This window comes from Rhipicephalus sanguineus, chromosome 1, assembly GCF_013339695.2.
Source record: "Rhipicephalus sanguineus isolate Rsan-2018 chromosome 1, BIME_Rsan_1.4, whole genome shotgun sequence".
In the NCBI taxonomy this organism is placed as follows: Eukaryota; Metazoa; Arthropoda; class Arachnida; order Ixodida; family Ixodidae; genus Rhipicephalus; species Rhipicephalus sanguineus.
Window position 1 is genome coordinate 233351196 of NC_051176.1, and position 23995 is coordinate 233375190.

At 46.2% G+C, this 23995-nt stretch overlaps 1 protein-coding gene across 1 annotated transcript in view; it reads left to right on the forward strand.

Annotated features, from left to right (window-relative positions):
* LOC119374662 (DNA replication licensing factor mcm4-A) overlaps positions 1 to 23205 on the forward strand; it is an 88447-nt gene extending 65242 nt beyond the window's left edge. The window contains exons 17-22 of the mRNA XM_037644827.2: positions 3555 to 3648; positions 3736 to 3890; positions 6559 to 6676; positions 14388 to 14629; positions 19580 to 19790; positions 22933 to 23205. Coding sequence (XP_037500755.1) covers positions 3555 to 3648; positions 3736 to 3890; positions 6559 to 6676; positions 14388 to 14629; positions 19580 to 19790; positions 22933 to 23028 — 916 coding nt within the window. The 3' untranslated portion in view covers positions 23029 to 23205. The remainder of the gene's footprint in view (positions 1 to 3554; positions 3649 to 3735; positions 3891 to 6558; positions 6677 to 14387; positions 14630 to 19579; positions 19791 to 22932) is intronic.
* Positions 23206 to 23995: the final 790 nt, after the last annotated feature.

Here is a 23995-nt window from a genome sequence, read left to right on the forward strand (position 1 = left end):
GGAAGCGGAAAAGCTGGCAGCGCCATCTAGCTGCAATTTAACTAACTACACTTTTCTGGCGGGACATTTTGAATTTTTTTCGAAATTCCCCCTCCAAAGTAGGGGTGCGGCCCTTACACGAGTATATACGGTATTCGTTCATTTCGAATCATCTAAATTCGTGTTGAAGCGAATTCGAATACTATAATATTTGTTCGGTGAATTTTTTTTTTTTTACCCGAAACTAACAGTTCCTCTGAGCTTAGCAGTCTTTTAAAAAAAAAAAGTAGTCTGGCTACCCGAAGGCACATGGTGCAGTTTTTTTAACACACATGGAATTTACCAAGTCCGCTTGCCTTGTGTGTTTGAGACACACAGGCACCGTGACCTGCCCCCGCAAGCTACTTCAAAGGAAGTTCTTGATAAAAATATCTCGTGTAAGTCATCTCTTTCAATAAAAATGTCCTTACTGGATTGCAACCACTCATAACTCATATCTGAAGGTAAGAGATCAAAAGCTGCCAAGTAGAGCACCAATTATGCGAGATGTTGGTGTGCAAGAGCACTGACACCATGGTCAATAAAGCCAGTTATACGCTAACGGACTCATGAGTCAATTCACTCACACTCAGATAGAGCCGCGAGTTCGAGTGAGTAATAATTTGGTGAGTTTGAGTCCGAGTGGGCTCCCCATTTTTTGCCAACTTATGATTCCAGGCATGTAGGTGCACCATGACGTCGACGGAAATACTAGATGGCGCCCTCACTTTTGCAGATTTGCACAACAGCCAGTCAGCGCGCACTAAAGGCGGCAATTTGCCGATTGTCGCCTTTATTGATTTTCTCAGAATGCAGCCCCTGCTCTCCTCCACTCATTTTTTTAGTCACAGGCACACAACTCTGTACAGTTCACACTTGCTCGCCTCATCTGTTTTCGAGAGAAGGAAGGTGTGGGCATATGAGCAGTGGGTGTTAAAAAAATAAAATGAAATTAAAATAATCTCCCACGCGAAGGCTTATCCTTTTTCTCTACTTTTTCTGCTGTCTCTAATGTCCATAATGCCTATATATACATATAAATAAAGCACTTGGTTGTTAGTCAGCACTCAGTCCGGTGTTGCACTGTTTTACATTTTGCTTAACATTTTCTTAAGAAATGAAAATGCGTGAACGAGCTTCTCACAGTGGCATGCTGCACCACGTTTCGTTAACTGTTGGAGAGTTTTCAGGATAGTCACTTAATCCACTCATGAATGTTGGCTTGTTGCCAAGCAAGTACAGTCGAACCCACTTATAACGATCCCACATATAACGATCTATCGGTTATAACGACCATATTTGGGTGCACTTACAATTTTCCAATGCTAACAATTGAAGCTGCGTCCACATATAGTGAACGTTTTTTAAAGCCTCCTACTTTTACAACGAACACTTCAGACATGGTCGCGGTAAAAATATGGCGCATACGAAGCGAAAAAAAGTTAAAACAGGCCTTCTAAAGCGTGAGAGGGGCGCGCGCTTGCACGTGCCCCACTCCAGTTTACTCGCTGATCCCTGATCGGCGAGCACCGCACGCAGATTTCGGACGCTACGAGCGAGGTCCCTCACTTTCCAGCCCTTTTCTTCAGCGGCAGAATGGCAGTGAGGGAACAAAAAAAAAATAGGAGGCAGCATGAAGCCTTGCAGTCAGCTTTCGCACGGTAACCTTTCCTGACGCCGTTCTCTGCAGCTACGACCGCCTACGATGAACCAAACGATGCCTTGGACCGCAAGAAGGCATAAATGCAAGAAGTGATAACCGCGATAACTTTCCATCGCATGAAGGTTCACTGCGTCCCTAAACTTGTCGAATGTGCCGCAAAAGGTTGTCCGTCTTTTCGGTAACGGCAGGGACCGATCGATCGGTGATTGACGACTTCCGCGCGATTGCGGCGATGCCTTCGCGGATAAGCATCAGAAAAGAGCGAAGGCGAGGTGTCGGCCGTTGATGAACGTGCCATTAAGACCGCACAGTGTGGCGTACGCGGTACACTGTGCGGATTGATGGCGCGCCATGCTGCTGTTCGCAAGTTCGGCGGCGCCGCCGCCGCTTCGTGCGAGACCGCTTTAAAGTGCGCGTCGCTTTGTAGAAACCAAAATAGCTCGCTATTGCTGAGAGGCGCGGGCACCGAGAAACGTCGATGATCTGACAGCGACCGCATACTGCGTGTTTGACGTTTGACTAGGTGACAACTCAAGTGCGGCGCGCATCGTCGTGCAGGGCCGCGAGAGCATTGCGGAGACGTAGAGTGCGCGTTGCTTGCAAAATGCTTGTTTTCGCCGCGTTGAACGAACAGGCTACTCGCCACACTCGTGCACGGTCCGGAGTGAAGCAGGCATGAAGAACGTACAAACGTGCGCATACGCCATACAACACGCGGCCCGGCATTGACTCCGCGACCCGAGTAGGCGACGCGCTGCACGCAACTAGCCAGGGATGATCGGCTCCACGTAGCGGTGCCGCGGTTCATAGAAACGGTGGCGGTTCACTGCAAAGTCGGTTTAATTCACTCGTGAGCACGCAGCGTGCGTCGTTTCTCGACGCGAAAAGGCTTAGCTTGTCACCGGAGGGGTTGTCAGCACTTTAATAAAAGTGCACAGAAAAAAAAACGGCTCAGCCGCTTAGCGCACGTTTTTAAGGGCGAATCCATATACAACGAACTACTGATATAACGACCACTTTTCGCGACACTTTCGAATTCGTTATAAACGGGTTCGACTGTAGTACTGAAGTAGCCATTATGTCTAATCCACTTCCATTTCAAAGACCTTTTGGCTCTTGAAAACTTTACAGTCAGCAAATACAGAACACATTGTATGGATGATGCTTTATTTTTCATTGGATCTATCTGCACAATAAAGAAGATAGGATGCCATTAATATCATTTAACCTGCAAAATGCGCGACACTGTTTCGCAGTCCTTAATGCAGTGCAGCTGTAGACAGGCACAGGCTCAGAGTCGAACTTGCTTTGTGTCGTAGCTCTTATTCATGCTGCAGTTTTGACAGTGGTCATCAATCTTCAGGAAAATGAGTGTGGAGAGATCATTTAATTCTGCCAACCACTGCGTGTATCAAAAATAAACTAAACGATATTCATGTCCTCGGTTGTGGCAGTGCGCTCATGGACTGTAAGGTCTGCACAGTTAGGAGCTGTCCACGACAACATAAATGTTTGAACCCATTTTTTTGTCACCAGGAAGATTTTGCTGTTGTGCTGTTTGTCAGCAGCCAGCATCTAGAAATCAGCAAATCTGATTACCTGTTTTAATTTCGATTTTTGTTGGTATTTTTTTGCAGATGCCTCAAGGTTGCAGTAATCAAAAAACTTGACAGAGATGCATATTTGGCATGTTCTGCCATTTCAGAACATGCTTTATTTCTAATTTTGAGTAATATTCAAATATAATGAACCGTTCTTGGATTATTAGTCTGTTGTAATGAGTGTAGGCTATTTTTATTTGCTAGAGTAAGTGCTCTTAGTAACACTCAGAAAATTTGGTATGTGCTGTAATATTGTACGTTGTTTGCCATAGGGGTGCCTTGGTGTTGAGCGACAATGGAATCTGTTGCATTGATGAGTTTGACAAGATGAGTGACTCAACAAGGTCAATTCTTCATGAAGTAATGGTAAGATTCACAATCAGCTATTTTTTAAAATGATCGCATTGTCAAGAAATGGGTGAGAATAGTTTTTTTTACTCACTTTTCTGACAGGAACAACAAACTTTGTCAATTGCCAAGGCTGGAATAATATGCCAGCTGAATGCACGGACGTCAATTCTGGCCGCTGCGAACCCAGTGGAATCTCAGTGGAACTCTAACAAGACTATAATTGAAAACATTCAGCTGCCACACACTCTGCTGTCCAGGTGAGGCTCTCAAGGTGCAATTATGCATTTTTTTCATGTGCCTAGTCGAGTGTGTAATTTCATGCTATTTCATAAGCGTGCATGGTTTGTGAGCACTTCTTTGATTACGTACGCAATATATTTTGCTTGTGATGTACATATGTTAATTTTATCTTGAGTGAAGGTCCCTGCAAATGACCAAATATTTCTATGGACCTTGATGGGCTCACCCAAAACATGAAGTGAGAAAAACATGAGAATTGAACTTAGAAGATGCAAATTTAACAACATGCAGTGCTTATTTCACACAGTTTTGAGCAGATGGCTGTTTTTTTTGTGACATTTTTATGAGCGTACACCGACAGTGGGCCAGCCAGTGCAACGCTGTGTGCCCACATGCGGGATGTCACCTCTGCCTGTTGTTGAAGCCAACAGCTGCTGCAGATTTAGAAACAGCATCTGCACAAATACCTGAGCTCCGCAGCAAAGACATGTGCGTCTCCTCATCATTGTTCACGATGTGTTTCATCCAAAGAAAATTGCTAAGCACCTGTTTTAGTCACAATACAGTAAAAGCTCGTTAATTCGGATTTCACGGGACCGGAAAAAATGTCCGAATTAACCGAATGCCGAATTAACAAATGAACAGGAAAAACAACATTAAAATCAAGTTGGAGAAGCATACCTTTATTTGCTGAAGTATTTTGTAATGGTCGTCTGCGTTTTCGCGCAGATTCCGGCTGACATTACAATTTTTCTTAACTCTTCCAAATGGCCAACAGCACGCAAACTGTCGGAAGTGCTCAGGCAAACGTCCTCTAATATCAAAAGAGCCTCCGAGACTTCCCGTGAGGAGCGATGAGTTCGCGACATCAATAATAATTTCTTGATCGGGCAGGAGACCAGTCGTGGTGACACAATCTTCAATCGCGATGTAGTGCTGAAGGGTCATATCTGAGGGAAGGACAGCATCGAAGGTCGGGCAGTCATCGTCGGTGGACTCGGCTGACACCTCGCCGATGCCATCGTCAGCTACTGCCGCATGCTCGGGCCTCACATGTAAACACGGTCACAACGGGGAAAAAAAGAGAACTCCGCAAGAAGAGACGGTGCCGACTATAGTGCCGACACAACACAAGGGAAAATGGCGTCGGAGGCGCAGTGGAGCGAAGAAAGAAGACGCCGACGTTCGGTGACGCTGCGATCGCCCCCACTAGTTGATGACGATGGCGATGTCACTCAGGTTTCGGTTTCGCTCCAGTGGTGCCAGCGCTGCCTTACCACACTTTTGTGTAGCGGCAGCCGTCAACATTTGTCCGAATTAAGCGGTGCGGAGCCCTATTCTGACGAATTAACGAAGGTTTGGTCCCATAGATTAGCATGCACTTCGGCCGGGACCAATAGAGCCGTCCGAATTATCCGAATTTACAAATTAACGGGTGTCGAATTAACGAGCTTTTACTGTAGTAGTTGCGCAGCATGGATCCATATTCTTCAGAGCTTCAGCCCTTTTGGAAAAGAATGACACAGAGTGTGTTGCCCAACTATAACCACACTTTTGTGCGTGGCAGTGTCTCGACATTATTCATCGTTGTGGCAAGCTGCTTCACAAGCCTATCTGGGCACAAGGCATGCCATCAAACACAAGACTTTGGCGCACAAAGCACTTGCGTGCCATGTATTGTTTGCTACCGTCTATACAAACGAAGGTGCAGACGATGGCTGTTGATCTCAATGGGATTGACGGCTTGGTGATATAACATGCCTTTTAAAATGGTTTGTTCAGCACAAACGCATGGGGGAAAAAAAAGAATGGAGATTAGAAATGCCTGTATAGTCATACTTCTTTTCTCCACGTTCAACTGTGTTGATATTGGAAGCCTTGCGGAGAAGAGCAAATTCTTCCTTTTCATGGCAGTGATCGTATCTATAAAGGGAGCGGGAAATCGCGAACAAGACTACGGCAACCGCCCATCGACAAACCGATGGGCACGAAGACATGAAATCATGGGAGAAAGCACGTGATGGCAACCGGTGGTTTTCTGCTCGTTCCGCACAGTGCCCTCCTATCACACTGCTCGCTCTCCCAAATGCATGGGGGAAAGTCCCTTTCTGTGAAGAAAAGCCAACTTCATGGGGCACTTTGCGGTGCCCAATGTTCGATGTATGAAGTGTTCCACCTATTTTTATATGATGTAGCCATAGATTTTCCTATGCATTGATGGTAAACTATTGTCGTGTTCGAGAATATGTCGATATAAAGGATGGTTCGATATACGCGGGTTTGATACACGAAGAGGTGCATGGAATACAGGGTTACCAGATGATGGTATCGACATGTGATCGCCTAGAATTCCTGGGGGGGGGGGGGGGGGTAATAAACAACTCGTTCGGAATTACGCTGCTGTAAGGAATTTATACCAGCAGAGAAGTAGAACGCACCATGTTCCTGCCATAACATTTTTGTGCTTTCCTGGTTCCTCTCGGCCCCGCCAGATGGCATCACCTTTCTGGCCTCTAACGTTTATGGCTATGGTAATGCCCACAGTTGGCGTTTTTGGCTCTCACACTTCGGCTTGTCTTGACTCTGCAGCTGGAGTCTCTGTAAAGCATACCTTTTCTTTTATCTGATATATGGGAGGATAAGTATAAAAATTTACATATTTTTCTGTCCTCTTCCTCCTCCCAGGTTTGATCTTATTTTTCTGATGCTGGATCCACAAGACCAACGCTACGACAGGAGGCTGGCTCAACATCTTGTTTCATTGTACTACAAGAAGCCAGAGGAAGCAGAAGAAGAGCAAATGGTGAGAAGTTCTAATGCTGTAATATAGCCATAAACATTTCCTTTCCACAACTCTTGGAGGTTACATAATGTATAGAACAGCAACAGCGCACAAAACTGGGCGGGTTGGTTGAACTTCATGATTTTAAAATGGAGCGCAAAAAGACGATACACAAGAAGGAGGACACAGCGCTTGACCTGTATCTTCCTCCTTCTTGTGTATCGTATTTTTGCGCTGCAGTTTAACACCATGTATAGAACACTACTGACACATCGTACGCTGAGAACACATTGACAAGCAGCTTCTACTGTTCGTATATATGAAAGCATTGCAATCAGCATCCTGTATACACCAGAGCACGCCTGTCTCGCACCCAGGCTGCTGGCGAGCCGAGCGGATACTCTCGCACCCAGACGCCGGGCTCACCGGGGCTGCCAAGGCGCGCGCGGGCTGCACCAAGTAAACAGGGCAAGCTGCAATTCTGAGGCTTTAAAGTGCGAAAAAGTACCCGTTCATGCCGCTTCAGCGTATAAGAGCTCGTCTGGGCACTACTGCGTCGTCTTTGGATGCCAAAACAAGCAGCGCAACAAGAGGATATTAGCGTTGTCTGCGACGATTACAACGCTCCACGGAAATAATGCCAGTGCGGTGTTTTCAGCTTCGCCGCGAGTGGATAACCGTGATTCAAGCAAAAAACTAGGAGCCGAGTGAAAATGCGCGAGTAAGTACACTAACGGCGTGTATTCTACAGTGTGATGCCCACGTATTTCATTTTGCGAACCTAATTTGCGTGACACGCAGCTGGGTTGAAGGCAGGCGCGAGCTTTGTGTGGGGGTGCACTTCATACCTTTGAGCGTTTCCTTTGACGAAAATCTAGTGCAAGGTATTGCTTTCAAGCACAAGCAATCAGCATGCTTTGCCACTTTCAACGTAGTATTAAGCTTTAGTGCTTTTGATGGCATCCACGCCTTCGAGATTTCGTCTTCAAAAGGTAATAAATGGCACGGTGCTCCTCAACAGCTGGCCAGAATTTCGTGCTTTCATTTCAGTGTTTCATGTCCCCAAATTTGGACACGAGGCATCCAGCAGCACATAATACATATATTGGCACGTTAGTAAACAGTACTCGCGCCAGCGTCCTTTACGTCGCAGGCATAGCTAACCGGTTTAACTAAGAGTAGCACAGTTTTGCCTGTAAAGCACCATCGTTACAAGAATGAAATAGCTCAGGTAGCTTCCAAAAGGGATCGCTGAACGATACTTCAGGTTATACTCTCTGATAGCACGCTTTTGTGAGCAAGACGCATTATAGTAAGAGGGCCCGTGAAACAAAAATTACGTTCCGCGAAACTACCCGTAAAGCGTACTCTAATTATTACACGATGCATGCTGAAATGATGAGCTTTCACAAAAATTTGTGCACAACTTGTAATATGGGGCAACAAAACATCGTTTCACTCTTTCGCGAGCTGCACTGCAATCACGATTCATGCGTACTACAGCGAGAACATTTTTTTACGAATGTAACAGCGTACGTATCTGACGAGGTTGCTTTCGCAGCCCACTCAGCACGTACTGTATACATTGTGGACTTGCATGAGGAAGATGTTCTTGATGTTCCAATAAAATCAGCGAAAATGTCCAGGCTAGAAAAGACGCGAAACACGCTCTCCGACGGGCTGAGTTTCGGAAGTTTCACGTTTGCTCTGTGTAGCGTCTGCTGGCGTGGCAGCCCGCGCATGTTGTTTCGTCGCGTTTGCGATAGATGGCGCGACGCGCGATGCAAATATGGCGATGCGCATGGAATTCGCTGTGTTCTGGTCTATAGGGGGCTGCCAACATGTCCCAGCTTTTCATCCCCTTCAACACACAAGTACCTAATGATGCACATACAGTGAAATCTCTATATACTGAGCACGGTTATAATGAATTATTGCCTATATCGAAGTGATCACAGTGAAAATCGCATGCTTTTTTTAGAAAAGGGTCAAATGTCAAATACCGTAAAAACCAGAATACAGGTCGGACTGGAACATAGGTCGAACCCCCCACTTCTAACTACTGAAAATCAAAAAAAAAAAAAATGGAATAGCCAAAGTATCAGAAGGTGCGTTCCTTTAATGTGTAACAAACGCAATTTCAAGTGGTGCACAGTGAAAACGCCATTTATTTACACGTAAGTTCCACGTGGCAGAAAGCCAAAAGATGGGCTCAAGCATTATCTTCGTAAAATGTCACAACCGCCTTGACAGCACTAATTTGGATGCACTTTGAGGTCACCAGTAGCAATCACGACACGAGCGCGGCTCCCGGTTAAACTGTGCAACCTTCGTTTCCACCTCTAGATACACTGCAGTCTGGCACCGAAACAGTTTTCTTCTGAACGCTACGTGTCGTGATGTGATCCTTCAGCGTCCGCCAGTAGCGAATGCTTCTGTGGTGCACTCGATCTGCCCGCTGATCATAGCCATACATGCTGCTTTAACCAGAGCTGCCGGCATCGCAGGAAGCAACAAAGACACAGTACAATCAACTGCCGATTTTTCGGACTCCCTAGGTACCGCGAAATCGTCCGAAAAATCGGGCAGTCCGAAAAAACAAATTCATGCTTTTTTATTCCGCTTAAGCGGTCAAATCGCCACAGCCACGTCCGAAATAGCTTCAATGCCTCCCAGTACAATTACCAGGCATTTTGGTGCACGCCCAGGCTCTCGCAAATCTCGTGATGAGCGCCGCTGATAACAGCAAAGTGCGGAATAGATTACGGCTATCTCGCATGAAGCATTTGTAAACGATGACGTGGAACACAAAGACTGTGGCGGAAGAGCGGACGACTCGTCCGGCTTTTCCCGATGCGTGTGCGCACACACATCGCCGAATTGCCGCCGATACGCAGCATTTGCTGCCGTGTCAAGCCGATCGTTTCTAGTTGTGTGCAGTACAACTGACGCTGTCACTTTACTGTTGCTGTATCGTACGCACGCATTTATCATGAAAGGGTTCGTGATGCGCACTTAGTTCTTGACCGCACACGGGCGCCAGCAATGGCGAGCTGGTTTCACAAAAGGCAGTTTTAGAATAGCGTACGCTGAGTTAGCGTTTTCAGCCCACTATTTCCGTCACTTAACGGGAGCCCGAACGAGGTTAGCGTATGACGCATGCGCAGTTGCGCGAAAAGCCAATGCAAAGCTTTGCGTACGCTATTCTAAAACTGCCTAAAGAGGCAGCAGGAATGGCGGCGGGGCACATTTGGGTTCTCGCCTGTTAAATGCGTGCAGTACGCATGCAACTGCGCTAGGCCACGTGCACTACCGAGCAGTTAACTGAAGATGCTTATCGTAAGGGTTGTCAGCGATTAAGTCGTACTGGCGCATTTGCCAGCTGCCGCCATCACGCCTCCGTGCATTTCCGCTGATTATACGTAACATCGCCGCATGGCGCCGCGATAGCGGCCCCTTTGAATTTCTGGTCTGCTTCACCGCATAACGCTACGGCATTGCGGCAAAGCTGACTTTCGGACTCTGCTACCATCTCAAACAGATCGACTCGCGAAAGCGCTGGTTCGAACCTACGAGATGATAGACGCGACAGAGGTGGGGGCTTCAAATAATGCCTTTCGGACCTGCCATTTGGGCAGAAAGTCCGAAAAATCGGACGCGGAATAGCTTCAGCGTCCTAAATTTTGGACGTTCTAATACATTGAAGTCTGTGGGGCTGGTGACGGGGCCGCGAAAGCGTCCGAATTTTCGAGCATGTCCGGAAAATCGGGCGTCTGAAAAATCGGCAGTTGACTGTATCTGGCGAGATTGAAAGAGCGAGAACACCCACGCAAAGATAAACTTTCAGTTATTGTTTGTGACTCGCGGTTCCCGCTCGCGTTCACGTGTGCTAGCATCCCAACACACCTTTCACACACTTCAGACCAGATTTCTTCGTGCCTTCGCGGACTCTATCACTGTTTTCTTGAACGCTATGGTGAACTGTCGTTGGCCACCGGACGAGAACAAGATAAAAAGCACCTTGGAGCACAAATAGATTCACAAGACAACAACAAAAACGCAAAATGAGATCGCCCACGGCACAAGGCTGGTGGTAAACAAAATGATGCCGATCATTGCGGTGGCGATGGAGGCAGTTGACTTCAGTTGCCCATAGTTTTTCTGCCAGTGCCTGTATATAAGACGGGGGTAGACTTTTTAGCGCTGTTTTTTTTGCAAAAAAAAATTCAACCTATATTCAGGTTTTTACGGTAGATCAGTTCACTTGAGGTGTTCAGGTCACTTCAAGTCAGGTGTTGGCATGTCAGGAGGCACTCTGGGTATGCTACTGAAAACCAAGAGCAGCATAAAGGCCAAGGCAGAACAAAGCTAGCACTCAGGTGCACGACGTGTGTGCAAAGCTGCCTTTGAAGATGTTGAGAAGTCTCTGCATAATGGTTCACAGATACAAGAGCCCAGTGTATACCTGTGTAGGGACTCATGCTACAACAGAATGCCAAGAACTTTGTGTTTATTGTTGGTGCCAAGAACTTCAGTGTAAGCAGAGATTGCCTGCTATGTTTTAAAGCCTGTTTTAACGTTGTTGGGAAGGCTGTCATGGGCGAAAGTGAGTACAGCAATGAAGGTGTGGTCAAGACAGAGCGTGAAGAGCGGTCCCAGGTTCTCACGAAGCACTATGAGCCGAATCAGGTTTTTGATACGGATCAAACAGGCCTGTTATAGCAAATGCTTCCATGACAAACACACTACACCTGCGGGGCCAAGTACCAAGGCAACAAGCTAGGCAAGGCTCGCATAACAGTTGTGTTGGCTGCAAATATGGCTGGTAGCACAAAGCTCTGGCCACTTGTGGTTTGTAAATTTCAAGCATTGTGCAGAGATAACACTGCATGCGCCATGTGGTCATTGCTGACAAGGTGCATGCATAAGAAGTTTTGTGCAGCTCATGCCGACTTTTTTTTTTTTTTTTTTTTTTTCCTGGTATAAAAGGAGCCATATCCAAGGCTTCAGCCTTATGGAAGAATACATGGTAATTTGTTCTTATGATGCAGGATTCCTTTCTCAGTGATTCCACTCCTGCGCCAACTGCGCCAAAGTGCGCCAAATGGCATTTACTGCGCCATCCTGATAATATCGACGAAAATTGCGCCAAACTGCACCAAAGTCTCGGGTTTGGGGGCGTCTATCACCAGCAGTCGGACCGCCGGCGCGTCAGAACATGTGCAGCTTGATCTTGGGGCTGCCAAAGTCTCAACCATGGACCGAGAATTATTCCGCTGAATAAATAGCGCTCGCGCGTGCGCCCCGAGTAAGTCACGATGCCATGCATAGTGCCGACGCAGCTTCTGTTCTGCAAGTCGGCTCGACAGCAAAACGCGCTCTCCGCAGAGGCTCGTGACGTCTAGGCCTATCGGTAGCGAGAAAGTGCGACGGCGATTCATTGGTGGACGTCGTCTGTTCCAGAAACGCTGCTGATAGCTCGTTTCAAGCGTCGCACGGCACGCAAGGAAAGCAATGTTCAGTAATACCTACATGCGTGTCGCTAAAATGTCTGTCACTTCTGTTTCTGCACATCGCGGAATGAAATTTGGGATCGCTAGCAGTAGATATATGGGACAATATCGAATTTTCCTTGCTTCGTGTTTATGGAAGAGCACGCGAACGGTGGGGACGCGTTGACACTTTTCCTCAGATATACTTTATCCATGGATCTTCATCCAGAAGTGCTTTTTCGTAATTCCTTCCACCGGCACATCCGAGTTCGTAATCACTCTGCGGTAAATAGCCCCCAAAAGGCCTTGACCTTTCGAGCTCACGTGCTAGGGTTCCAATTCAAATTTTTGCTTGCTTTTTTTAACAATGTAATCTCATTATTAAAGCATATCTCCTGGTCGGAGCAGCTGCAAATGCGCAGCTGTCAGTAGTGGGCCCATCGCTGACGGCCCACACTGAAACGGCTACGCCATGTTACACGTCCGCCCCTCGCTTTCGAGGGTCAATAGCTGACGGTTAAAAAAACTCAGTTTCGTTGAAGGGCGAAGCAATGAATGCGATACCAACAAATTGTATGGTTAAACGAAGTAAGGCTAGCAGCTAACTCTTTAACAACAAATTCAACAAAACGCTGGTTTAAGGGAATATGGCCACTCCAGAACCGAAGTGTTTTTGTGCTCTGAGTTTTCTAAACGCAAAGTAAGCGTTGAGAGCGCAGCAAGTTTACGAACCGTCTCCTGATGCCTCGAGATAGCGCCAGCGACTGCACCCTTCGAACGATGCGGTCCCCTCCGCTCCCCTAGCGCCCCGTGCTCCTTACGAAAGACGGGCGGGGCGTTTTCTTCTCTGTTTGTTGAGCAATCGATGGCAGGCCCGCACGCGGGAAGATGTTATCTCATGCGCACTCCGCGCGACGGAGACAGACGGCCGGCTAGTTTTATCTCCGCTTCTGCCGCGTTCGTCGTCAGCGCTCGCGAGCTTTTACCCGCGGCTAGAATGCGCGTTGTGATGTTATTAATTTGGACTTTATACGGAAAATTACGGCAACAGCAACGGCAAAATTCTGCCGAAAGTGTCCATATAATTGCTATCACAATAAAAATTTTAAAAAAAAAACAATTGAGGAGCCATTTCACTCTCTGAAGTGGATTATAAGCGAAGCTGTTTCGCGCATGGCACAGAGGTGACATGGTGGAGGACAGTTTGGTATGTAAGGCCAGGCTGTTAACGTTCAATACGCAATATTAATGCGAAAGCCTTAGATGCTTTATCAAACACGAAAATTGACCATCGGCGGCGTCAATCGATTGATGCAAAAAATAACCATGTGATGGCGTTATCATCACGTCATAGATCGTCAAAACTTGTGACTTCATCATGGCGTCATATATCGTGATGTCACGGGATGACGTCATCGCAGGACATCGTCGCTTTACACTGCTTCCGTGATCGGTGCGCCGATAATGGAGCTAGCGCAAAACCAGGTGAGGTGTACAAAGCTTGCAGGGAGGGAGGGGGAGGATCTGCCTGTCGATCAAGGAAGAAAAAGAACCTGGCTTTCGCCTTGGAGTTTTCTTAGGAGAATGCATTAGGGACAGTGTGGCTCTTTGGTATTGAGGCACTGCTGTACATCACGGCGTTTGTCTACCACGTCTGATGATAACCACATAGGTGTATTTAGTGTTATTTCATAAAATGCAATTTTATTGATCCGGATTTCTGTTTGTTTGTTAGTGTCGAAAGTAATCGCCGAAGAGGTTAATCCAGAACACTGAACTGCATGAGCCCTTATTTTTTCATTAGCGAGTGAAGTATGGAGTTCTCCTGAGATGATTTTTTCCATGAGATTTGCAATGAATCGAAATATTTCTAGCCTTCATAAGAGCCCTGTAATAATATTCAGGGGCTTGAATGTTAATGCAATATGCTTCTATAGTGCACTCCAGGATGTAAGATTTGCTGCTCCAAAGTGCTCCCAGATGCAAAATTATCTGCTCCAAAGTGCTCCAAGATGAAAATTTTTGCTGCTCCAAAGTGCTCCCAAAGGGAAATTTCGCTGCTTCAAAAATTGCTCCAAATCAGAAGTCCTCGGTAGCATCACTGCTTTCTTATAGACAAATTTATTTCAAATGCTTGTGTGGCATAAAAACTGAGTTGGAAACGTTTCATCTTAGCCTTGAAGACTGAAAGTTTCACTCAAGTGATGTTCTGTCAATAAAGATTGTTTTTTCACTTTCAGGAGTTGGGATTGATGAAGGACTACATTGCGTATGCACGGACCTATGTGCAACCGCAAATGAGTGAAGAGGCTGGCCAAGCCCTGATAGAAGCCTATGTGGACATGCGACGAGCTGGTAGTGGTCGTGGCCAAGTGTCGGCCTACCCTCGCCAACTGGAGTCCCTGATTCGCCTTTCTGAAGCACATGCAAAAGTCCGTTTCTCTAATGTTGTTGAGTTGGTGGATGTTGAAGAAGCCAAAAGGCAAGTGTCCTCATTAATTAGGGTGATTCGTGTGCTGTCTCGACTCTCGTCAGTAGACTCTAAAATATTCAAACTTGAGGGGACCTCGGGGTATTGTTTGAATTATCAGAAGTTGAGAAATATGACTCGGGGCAACATGCCAAGTAGCATTATGATGTTTATTGTTTCTCAGTGCTGCCGCAACATCATATACAGCTCTGCGGGATTGCCAGTAAAGTTTTAAGACATCAGCGCTCACACTGGTATCGTTGTCATACAACACGTGCATGCATGAGCAATTCAGTGACAAAATGTGTTGCGTCCCGTAGACTGTTGGTGGCCCCTTCCAATTCTTTGGACACTTTCCCGCATGACACTTGTCTGCTGTGGCGAAAGCGACTTTAAGAAGCATTCGGCACGCATTGGGTCAAGGCCATACCCCTTTTTTTCTTTTTTTTTTCTTTTTTTTTTCTGGGCTCAGCACTACCTCACGGGTAGGTGCAGGAAATTTGTGAACTAGCCTTGCATGACAGCTGCACTTTTTCTAAATGAATACTGCGGTGCCGACGCTGCCATGTGGAACTCGTGAAACAAATGCCGGAGTGCAGCGTCATTGTGAACTGGTTCACAAAGTGCAGGTGAAACGAATGGACCTGTACCTTTTCTGCAACCAGCTTCATTTTCCATAGACTGTGTTGATAGAGAACTTGGTCTCATGGAACCAGAATGTTGCAGTGTTTTCGCATTCATTCCTGCTCACTCTATAGCATCCTGCATAGCTGCTCATTGTGAGGTCCAGTCTAACAGCACAGCATTTTGGAAAGCTGCTTTCTGGAACCAAAAATTAAGAAAAATAGTTTTTTGTTGTCTTTTTTTTTAATTTATTTCGCCACTATTGATGCATAACCTCACCCATTTTTGTGCATCCTAGATCATTATTTTAGCTATAACAGCCTTTTATATCATGTCAGTAACAGGCAGGTTGTTTTTTTTTCTCTCTCTCTCTTTTTCTTCTTTCTGTAACCTTACAATTTACTGACAAGCTTTTCTCAGCCTTGGAGCACTCAGTTTTGATCATTTTTGTTGTGCTAAAAAGCTGAATGGTTATAGAGTGTACTCGAGGAGCGGTTCGTCGGGATGCTGTGTTCGGAGCTCTAGCTCACGACGCATGCGGCGCTCATAGTCGGGAGGAAGGAATTTGCTACGGAAGAGCGCCCTCAACTCCTCCATCGAACGAGCTTGGTGGCCGACAAGTTGGTACCACCGAGCCGCTTGGGCTGTCAGCGATACAGGAAATACACTACCGAGCATAACGCTGTTGCTGAGCCCCATCGCCCGCTGATAGCTGTGCAGCGCCTCGAGGTACTCTGTGGCACTCATGCGGTCCGAATAACCGCTGTACTCAGGCAGAGGTACCCTTAGGCTACTCGGTGCGCTTGGCTCAGGGGACTCGAGGTCTCCCTAGGGACACTAAAGGCAAATAACAATTTATGTCAGAGTGAAAGCCCAATGTATGACAACTTCTAAAACGGCAATATTATCAACAGCAGTGCCCTACTTACCGAGAAATTAAGCTAAATGTATCACACGGTGAGCGCCACGAGTGGGACATTTTCGAAGTGATCCCGATGACGTAGGGAAGTCGGCCTACAATAAATCACTAGTAATCAAACTAGCAGCAGTAAAAAAAAAACATTCCGAGCATCAAAAGACGTAATAAAATGCTGTTTGTTCGTTTCTGCTTGATTCATGGAAAACAAAACCTCCGTGGCGTTGCCATGGGGAACGGCGCGCATGGTTCAAAGGTTCCATTTTCGCCGAACTGCGCCTCGCCCGTCTCAGTGGTAGTTTCGGGATCGCATACTGCCGTGCGTGTTTTGCGCGCTCGTGAAAGTCGCTCTGACAGAAAGTTCGACAAAATGCCGCATGCCTGTGATATTGCCGGATGCCCGAATGGTGCACAACGCCAGTGCTGCAGCAAGGAAACCGGTGTGTCTTTTCACTGGGTGCCGCGGAATGAACACTTACGCTCGAAGTGGCTTAGTGTCATGCCATTGCGCCAGTGTGCTAAACAGTCAAAACCTGTGCTCGCTGCCCTTTCGTAGTGAGGATTACGAGACCAACCCCAACTTGGTGAAGGCTTTGAATGTGCCCATCCGAGCAAGTCTTTGCCGCAGCGCCGTTGTTGCTACTGTGGGTCCCGCTACTTCCGCTCGGCTGCGACTAGTGTCGGCGGCCGCGCTGTAAAAGCGGGCAACGTTGGGCACGGCAGCAGTGACGTATGAGAGTCGTATTTTCAGGCGGGAGATTTGAAGCGTGCTAACGCGATGCGGACCACTAAAAACGTGATTTTATTTCAAAATAAGCACTTCCTTGGCACAAAAGCAGCGCTACGAGGTTTCTCGACCGCTATTTCAACAATCAACGTCGACTTAATATTTGCCTTTAGTGTCCCTTTAAAGCACAAGGCTGCGAGCGCGCCGCTTCCAACAGGACGTTTAGGAGCTGCACCGCAGTTGCGTGCAGCGGCGATTGCTCCGACGCAGGCGTGACCGTAACAGGGTCGCGCTCCTGTTCCCCGGCATGTACGTCAGACCGAAAAGGGCCAGTAAACGGCATGGAGGAGTGTAGGGTTGTTTCCGCCCTTACAGGCGCATGAGGCCTCACACGATAGGCAAGCGGATCGACCACGGAGCACGGTGGCTCACGTCTGTCGAACATGAGTCTGAGCTGCCTACGTGAGTCTGAGGCATGCAAGCGTCAGGAAACGTGGCGACATTGTCGGCCAAGCGAGCTGGCTCGCGCACGACATTGTCAACCCTTTGTGCTCGTGACCAAGGTGGGTCAGTGAGCGCGTGCATGTCGACACCTAAGTGGCCTAGGTAGGAAGGCTCGGGTGCGGCGGTTTGGGCTGTCAACTGCGCTGCTAACAAGGAAAGGCCAGCGAACAGAGACGACGCATTGGAGGGACCCGTAAGCTCGTGCTTTGCGTGCGTCTCGAACGGCTGATATAGCCCGCAACTGGCTTGGCTAGGACTGTAGTCCACATTCAAGCGGTTAACGTCACTGTAGGGGGCCCCAAAGAAGGGATCTCTCCCAGTGACCAAAAGCAGAGGGCCACCGAGGCGACCGTAACTCGTGCTGTCGGGTTCGTCCGCATCGAACAAGATCAAGTCCGTCGCCACGGGATCGAGCGGGAACGAGCGCCTCGAGGGGGACTGCTCTGCTGCCATGCCAAAACCAAGTTGGGCGCCAGTTATGTGGAGATAGGTTTTGCGAGACGCTTACCCTACGAGGCGACCGGGAAGGGACGCGACGTTCTCCACTGCTGCAGCGAACAAAGACGCTACGGCCGGGTTCGACGGCTCTCCAGCATGGCGCAGAAAAGGCACTTGAGGCAGGATGTCAACAAACAATTCGGGTTTATTAACCCAAGATGCAGCACAGTACGACAGTCACGGGCTTGCACGCCTTAAGGGGAACCCTGCAAGACCAATTGAGTACGCTTGCCAGCGGCGCTACGACTATCACACAAAGGGCAGCGCGTCAACCTCTCGTGCTGGCCTGAGAGCATCTGACGCGGGCAAGCAAGCGCCAGGCAGAAGCGAGCTCGGGGGGAAGGGGGTTGTCACTGGCGGCCAGTGAGGACAGGCGTTGGCAGTGACGTGAGCTAGCGTGGTCACGTGGTTGCACGAGCATGCACCGGGCATGTCCGAACAAGTTGCTCGTGCAGGGAAGACCAATGCGTGGCTCGCACCAAGCAAAAAGGCCTGGCGCCGCTGCCGTGGTCGTCATACTGCCGATTACCGGCGGTTCCCGGCGCTCGAGCCGCGCGGGGCCAACGCACGCGCTAGTTGGGGAACGAGGCGCCAACGGGGAGGGCGCGCTCGATTCCCACAAGTGCAAAAGTGTCATTTGTTATTTTCTGAAGTCATAAATGTATAGAAAGGATGAAATAAGAAAAGTACACTTGCTCAGTCATTCAAGTGAGGACTCTGAAGTATCATAACTTCTGTTCTAAGAAAGCTAGAACGATAAAACTACACTTGTTGCACTCTGAACATGTGTAGAATCCAGTGACATTTAATATAGAAATATCTGTGCTGCCTGTTCAATGAAGATGTGATCAAATGACGTTTTCATAAATAACTAATTTTAAAATTAATGGCACAGTGTGCATAAAAACTGAGTTCATATTTAATATCAGCACATGAAAATACGTGATTACTAAAGTTTTTATCATCCTAGCTTAACGAATACTTTGTCAGAAAACAAATTCCCCCTCTTAACTGAGTGAGGGACGGTGCTGTGAGGCTTGCTACTATTTTTATGAGGTTTATAGGTCTAGGAAAGTGGTTCTCAGCCATGGATGTTTCAGGGACCCCTTGTGGATTGGTGGAAGTGATGGACCCCTTGCAGTGAGAGAAGGGGGTTGGGGTGGGGTCATAAATTAACACATCATGCAGCGTGAAATCGGTGCCTCTGATTTCTCCCTGGCAAAAAATGGTGGAACTAAAGTGTCATGTCAATTCGATCTCAACAGCTTGTCAATAAGTTGTGCTGTCTGCAGTCACATTCAACCTGTTTCTAGCTATGTTTGCTCTTCATATATGCAAGCCTGGAAAAAGCATGCTCGTGTGCATATGTTGTAGAAAACTGCAACAAAAGCTTTATAGCCATCTCATGGAAAAAGGGAAAACATGTCAGCTCCGCCGCAATGCAAAGGTGTTATGCGGTGAAGCATACAAAAAATGAGGAGCCGCTGTCACGGGACATAATGTGCCCCTCTCTCTCTCTCTCTCTCTCTCTCTCTCTCGTTTAGACTGGGTTTTGCATACCCCTGTTTGAGAACCACTGGTCTAGGACCTTAATTTAATAAAAAAGAAAAGATCCTAAGTATGTTAATACTGCTTCATATATTCAGCATTTTGTGGTGCTTTAACACTGGTCATGTTCTGATTTGATGGACAGGTTGCACAGAGAAGCTCTCAAGCAATCAGCCACTGATCCTGCCTCTGGGAAGATTGATATCTCTATTCTTACTACTGGAATCAGTGCTTCATCTCGTCAGAGACGTGCACAGATGGCATCTGCATTGCGCAAAATGCTCGAAACAAGAACCAAGGCTCAGAGCCTTCCATACAACAAGGTCTTTGCTGATTTTAAGAGCCAGTCAGATGCGGTAAGTCGTGTTATAATTTTTATTTAACTTTTGAGAGCTCAAGCTAATATACTTTGCTAGCCAAAGCATGAGGACAATGCCACACTGTGTTCAACACTTCGCTGCACTCTGAAAGCAACTGCTAGAGCAGACTGCAAAAAGGCTACTGAAAGTATTACTGCCCAAAAATTTTCACGATGCGCTGTGTACCATTGTGAGCAAAACTGAAAAAATGACACAGTGAATGCTCATTAATTCGGATTTCATGGGAATAGAAAAATGTCTGAATTAATCTAATGTTGAATTATTGAAGGTATCTAGAAAACAATAAGCGAATGCCTACATTAACACACCTTTATTTGCTAAATTAATTCAAAAATCCTGTTCTAATTTTACTTAAAAGCAATGTGCAAACTCTGATGTATTTGATAGCTGTGCTAAACTGCACCAAGAGGTGAAACCTGCTACATTTTGACAAAAATCTTGTAACTTGCGCCGAGCTTGTGCCAAGACGTCGTTTTTGCGGTCTGCCGGCACTAGAGATCTGTATTTATGTTACCACTGTAATTTCTGGTCATAGGAATAGACAGGCAACTATTCTGTAGTTAAATAATTGCTAGGCTCAACGCTGCCAAACAATTTCAACCTGCCTATACCGCATAATCAAAGTTATCGAATTCTAATAGACCATACTGTGAGATTACATTATTCAGTTCAATAAAATAGTTTCTAACGGATTTGGATCGAGTTGTAGAAAAGTAATAATTGGTACAAGTTTTTGTGGGAAGACAGTCTGACTTGACTGACTGTATTAATTAGAGTGAGCAGTACATGTATGGAGAACAGACCATTTCATTTTAGTTCGCTTGTTGCAAAGAAATAGTACTGTTTGTTCTAGTTTACTTCCAAATAATTTCATGCAGGGGGCTTAAATTTTAATGCCATACAATGGGCAGGCTTTATCAACAATTCCACGTGCTGCAGTGGCCTGAGAAATTTTGCTGAGAAAACATGATGTCTCGTTGTCCCAGTATTTCTCATTTGGGCTTCTCGACCACTTCCACAGTACTATCGTGAGCAATATGAAAGGGAACAGAACACGCGAGCACACGGCAAATAGCCTCAACCCCAATTCGACCAATACTCGGATGGCACTTTTAAAAATAAAGTGGAAAGGCTGGTGCTTTTCCACGAACTATTGTCACTCCCACCACACGTCTCTTTTTACAATGTGCGAAATATATGACACAAATAACAGCCCAATATTGCAGCACCTGTTGTAGCACTCACGTGCAGCAAAGAGCAGTGTCCTTTTTTTTTTTTAATCATATTTCGTTGTATCTTCATTTTATATGTTACATGAGACACAAGCCAAATGGCAAGGCGGCATTTTACGCTGAGCTGTAGACAGCACACTGCCGCGCTCTGCTTGTCATATACGCCTTATACTCTGGAGCAGTCCGTGATATGCAATCAGCTGCAGTTTTTTATCAGCAACAGCAAGACGGGCGTGCTGACATTGAGCGAGACTGCAGTGCCCTTTCCACTTTGTTTTCGACAGCGGCCGTTGCAAATCGCCGTGCGTCTGGTGTGACCTATTTGCCACGTGCTCACGTGTTCCCTTTCATTTGCTCATGATAGTACATGTTAAAGAGCTTGTTAAAAGTGAATATGTACTCACCCATTAATGCAAATCTGATGGAGCACATATTACATTTCGGGTACAAAGGACCAGTTACTAAAGCCTGTTTGTTACTAACTGCCCATGAACCAGGATCCTAGCAATTCTGTCTATAAAGCACAACAGGCACTTCACACAACGAAGACTTAGGTTGTGCTGAATGCGCAAACATAATCAGCATAGTTCTTTTTCATTGTGAATAGAACACATGAAAAATTTAGACAGCTTGTGCTTCCAGTATTGTAACTAAAGCATCAAGGAAAACCAGATTTATTACTAATATGAAGTGCATTCCGAGGAAGTGTTGTGTGGCCTGAGGTCAAGAGACTAAAGAAACTTAGGACTGTTCGCAGAAAAATGAAGAGCAGCGACCTAATTTCATATTCTAAGTAAACTAAGCATTCTAAGTAAACATGCAAACCAATTTAGTTAAACATGTAGAACTGCTCCAGCTTAGAGACATAAATATTTGAGTTCGAAAATGTATGGCAGGTAACTCCTCCAAAATGTCATTATGCTGCTCTAAAGTGAAGTTTTAGCTGCTCCAGAAGCTGCATCAAAATGGCTTCGGTCAGTCAGATCACTGAAGCTGAAGTTCGTCATCTGGCAAATCCACAGTGCGGCTGTTGCGCAAAACCCATGTCTTCATTCAAGACATGACTTTCACCCACCTTCTCTCTCGCTATCACCACCCAGCAACAGATCATCCGTCTGTTACGATGTAGCCGGAGAATTTGGTGGCCGCATGCAGACTGACGTAGGATTGCTCTTCATCCTCAACAGCTTCGACCACGTGTGACATTGCATGCTCATTGCAGGGAGTCAAATCGAAACTACTGATCGCCGCATCTACTGCAGCCGAAACCATGGTTACTAGCGATGCCATTGTAAATAGGGTCCACACATTTTTCGAAACATATACACAGCCTGTGTGCACCAAATCAAAATCAAGCTGCAGCAGAACATCAATAATTCGTATTTGGCTAAATTGAATTTTTGATTACTTTGAAGAATTTGAGTAGTCCTGTCGTTTTCAATGAAAATTCTACCAGGTTATTTGAATTTGTTTAAAAAATCCTTTTTTTTTTTTTTCAGCGTCACAAACTCTGGAAAACTTATATACACCTTAAGGCCACTTTTCAGTATTGTATGCATTTTCTGCCATTGCTTTTTGTTGAGCAGAGGAAGCGTTTCATTAACAACTTCGTCAATATTATATCTGGGGAATAAATAACAAGACACTTGGGGTTTAATTTGTTATATTGTTTGGAAACTTTCAAATGTGTGTTCCGTTTTCAGGCTGTTCGGTATATTTGTGCACAAAACTTCATGCACATTAACATTGTTCAATATCAACCAATGTTGGTACACCTCAGCATGAAGATGTCTAGAAGGCTATTAGCTAGCTTTCTACATGTTAGACTACATTGTGGTGCTTGTCTATGCTCTTGTACTTATATAATATGGCAATTTTTCTTGCAGATGATCACACGAGAGATGTTTGAGGACACCTTGAAGGACTTGCAGGATGATGGTTTTCTTGTTGTGGTTGGGAAGACATCTATTAAGCTTTGCTAATCTGAGACTATTTACATGAAAGACAGTTATCCCTGTGCACTATCGCATTTACCTCTGTTTAGAGCTCGCCCTACTGAGAGAGGTCAGCACTTTTTTATTGAATTAACTACTATATACCTCTTTCGAATGTATTGTGGCTTTGTATATTTGTTTCATAATAAACATTTTACAGTTAAAGGTGGTGTGGAGCTTTATCCCAGTACATCCGACACAATTGCGATATAACAAACTTATAGCTCAGCTGCACTGATGGAAGTGCTATGGCAACTGCATCAAATTGGACCAAGAAATAAATACTGGCACATAATGCACGGAACGGCTGATTTTTACGTTCTTAGCGTCAGGCCTGTGCCAAGGCTCACATGAGCATGTAGTGGTGGGAACGCTGCTATAATTGTTCCTTTGTGGTACATTTTGCTAAAGCTACTACATCTCTGCTGCAAATAGAGAAACTGCTCCAACGCTGCTTCAAAACATGGCCTCCAAAAATGGTGGAACAGCAAAAATCATCTCAAGCAGCCTCAAAGGCACCGATCAAGGGAACTCATGGCTAACACCAGATACTTGTCACCACCGTATGTGGAGAGCATGGTGGAGAGTGCTGCCACATCTCCTGTCTCGAAGCTACTCGAGATAATAAATACAGCATGCGCTCTGGCATAATGTAGTATGGAGATCCAAAAGCACTGTCATGCATAATTCTGTCCGCTTGGAAAATTTCACATTTTGGCTGCACCCCGCATTCATAGTTATTGTATATGGCTCCAAAAGGCTCTCTTTGGGAGCCATATACAGAAACTCTGTGCAATCGTATCACTGATGTGGCCTTCGTGCCAGAAAGAGTTAACTCTTTCCGCCACGGTGGTCACCCACGGTAACCACCTTATCTTCATTTTTTGTCTCTTGAAGCACACGAGCCCCTCGCGTCAGATTTTATATGGCACGTTTCTAAAGCTTTCAACATAGT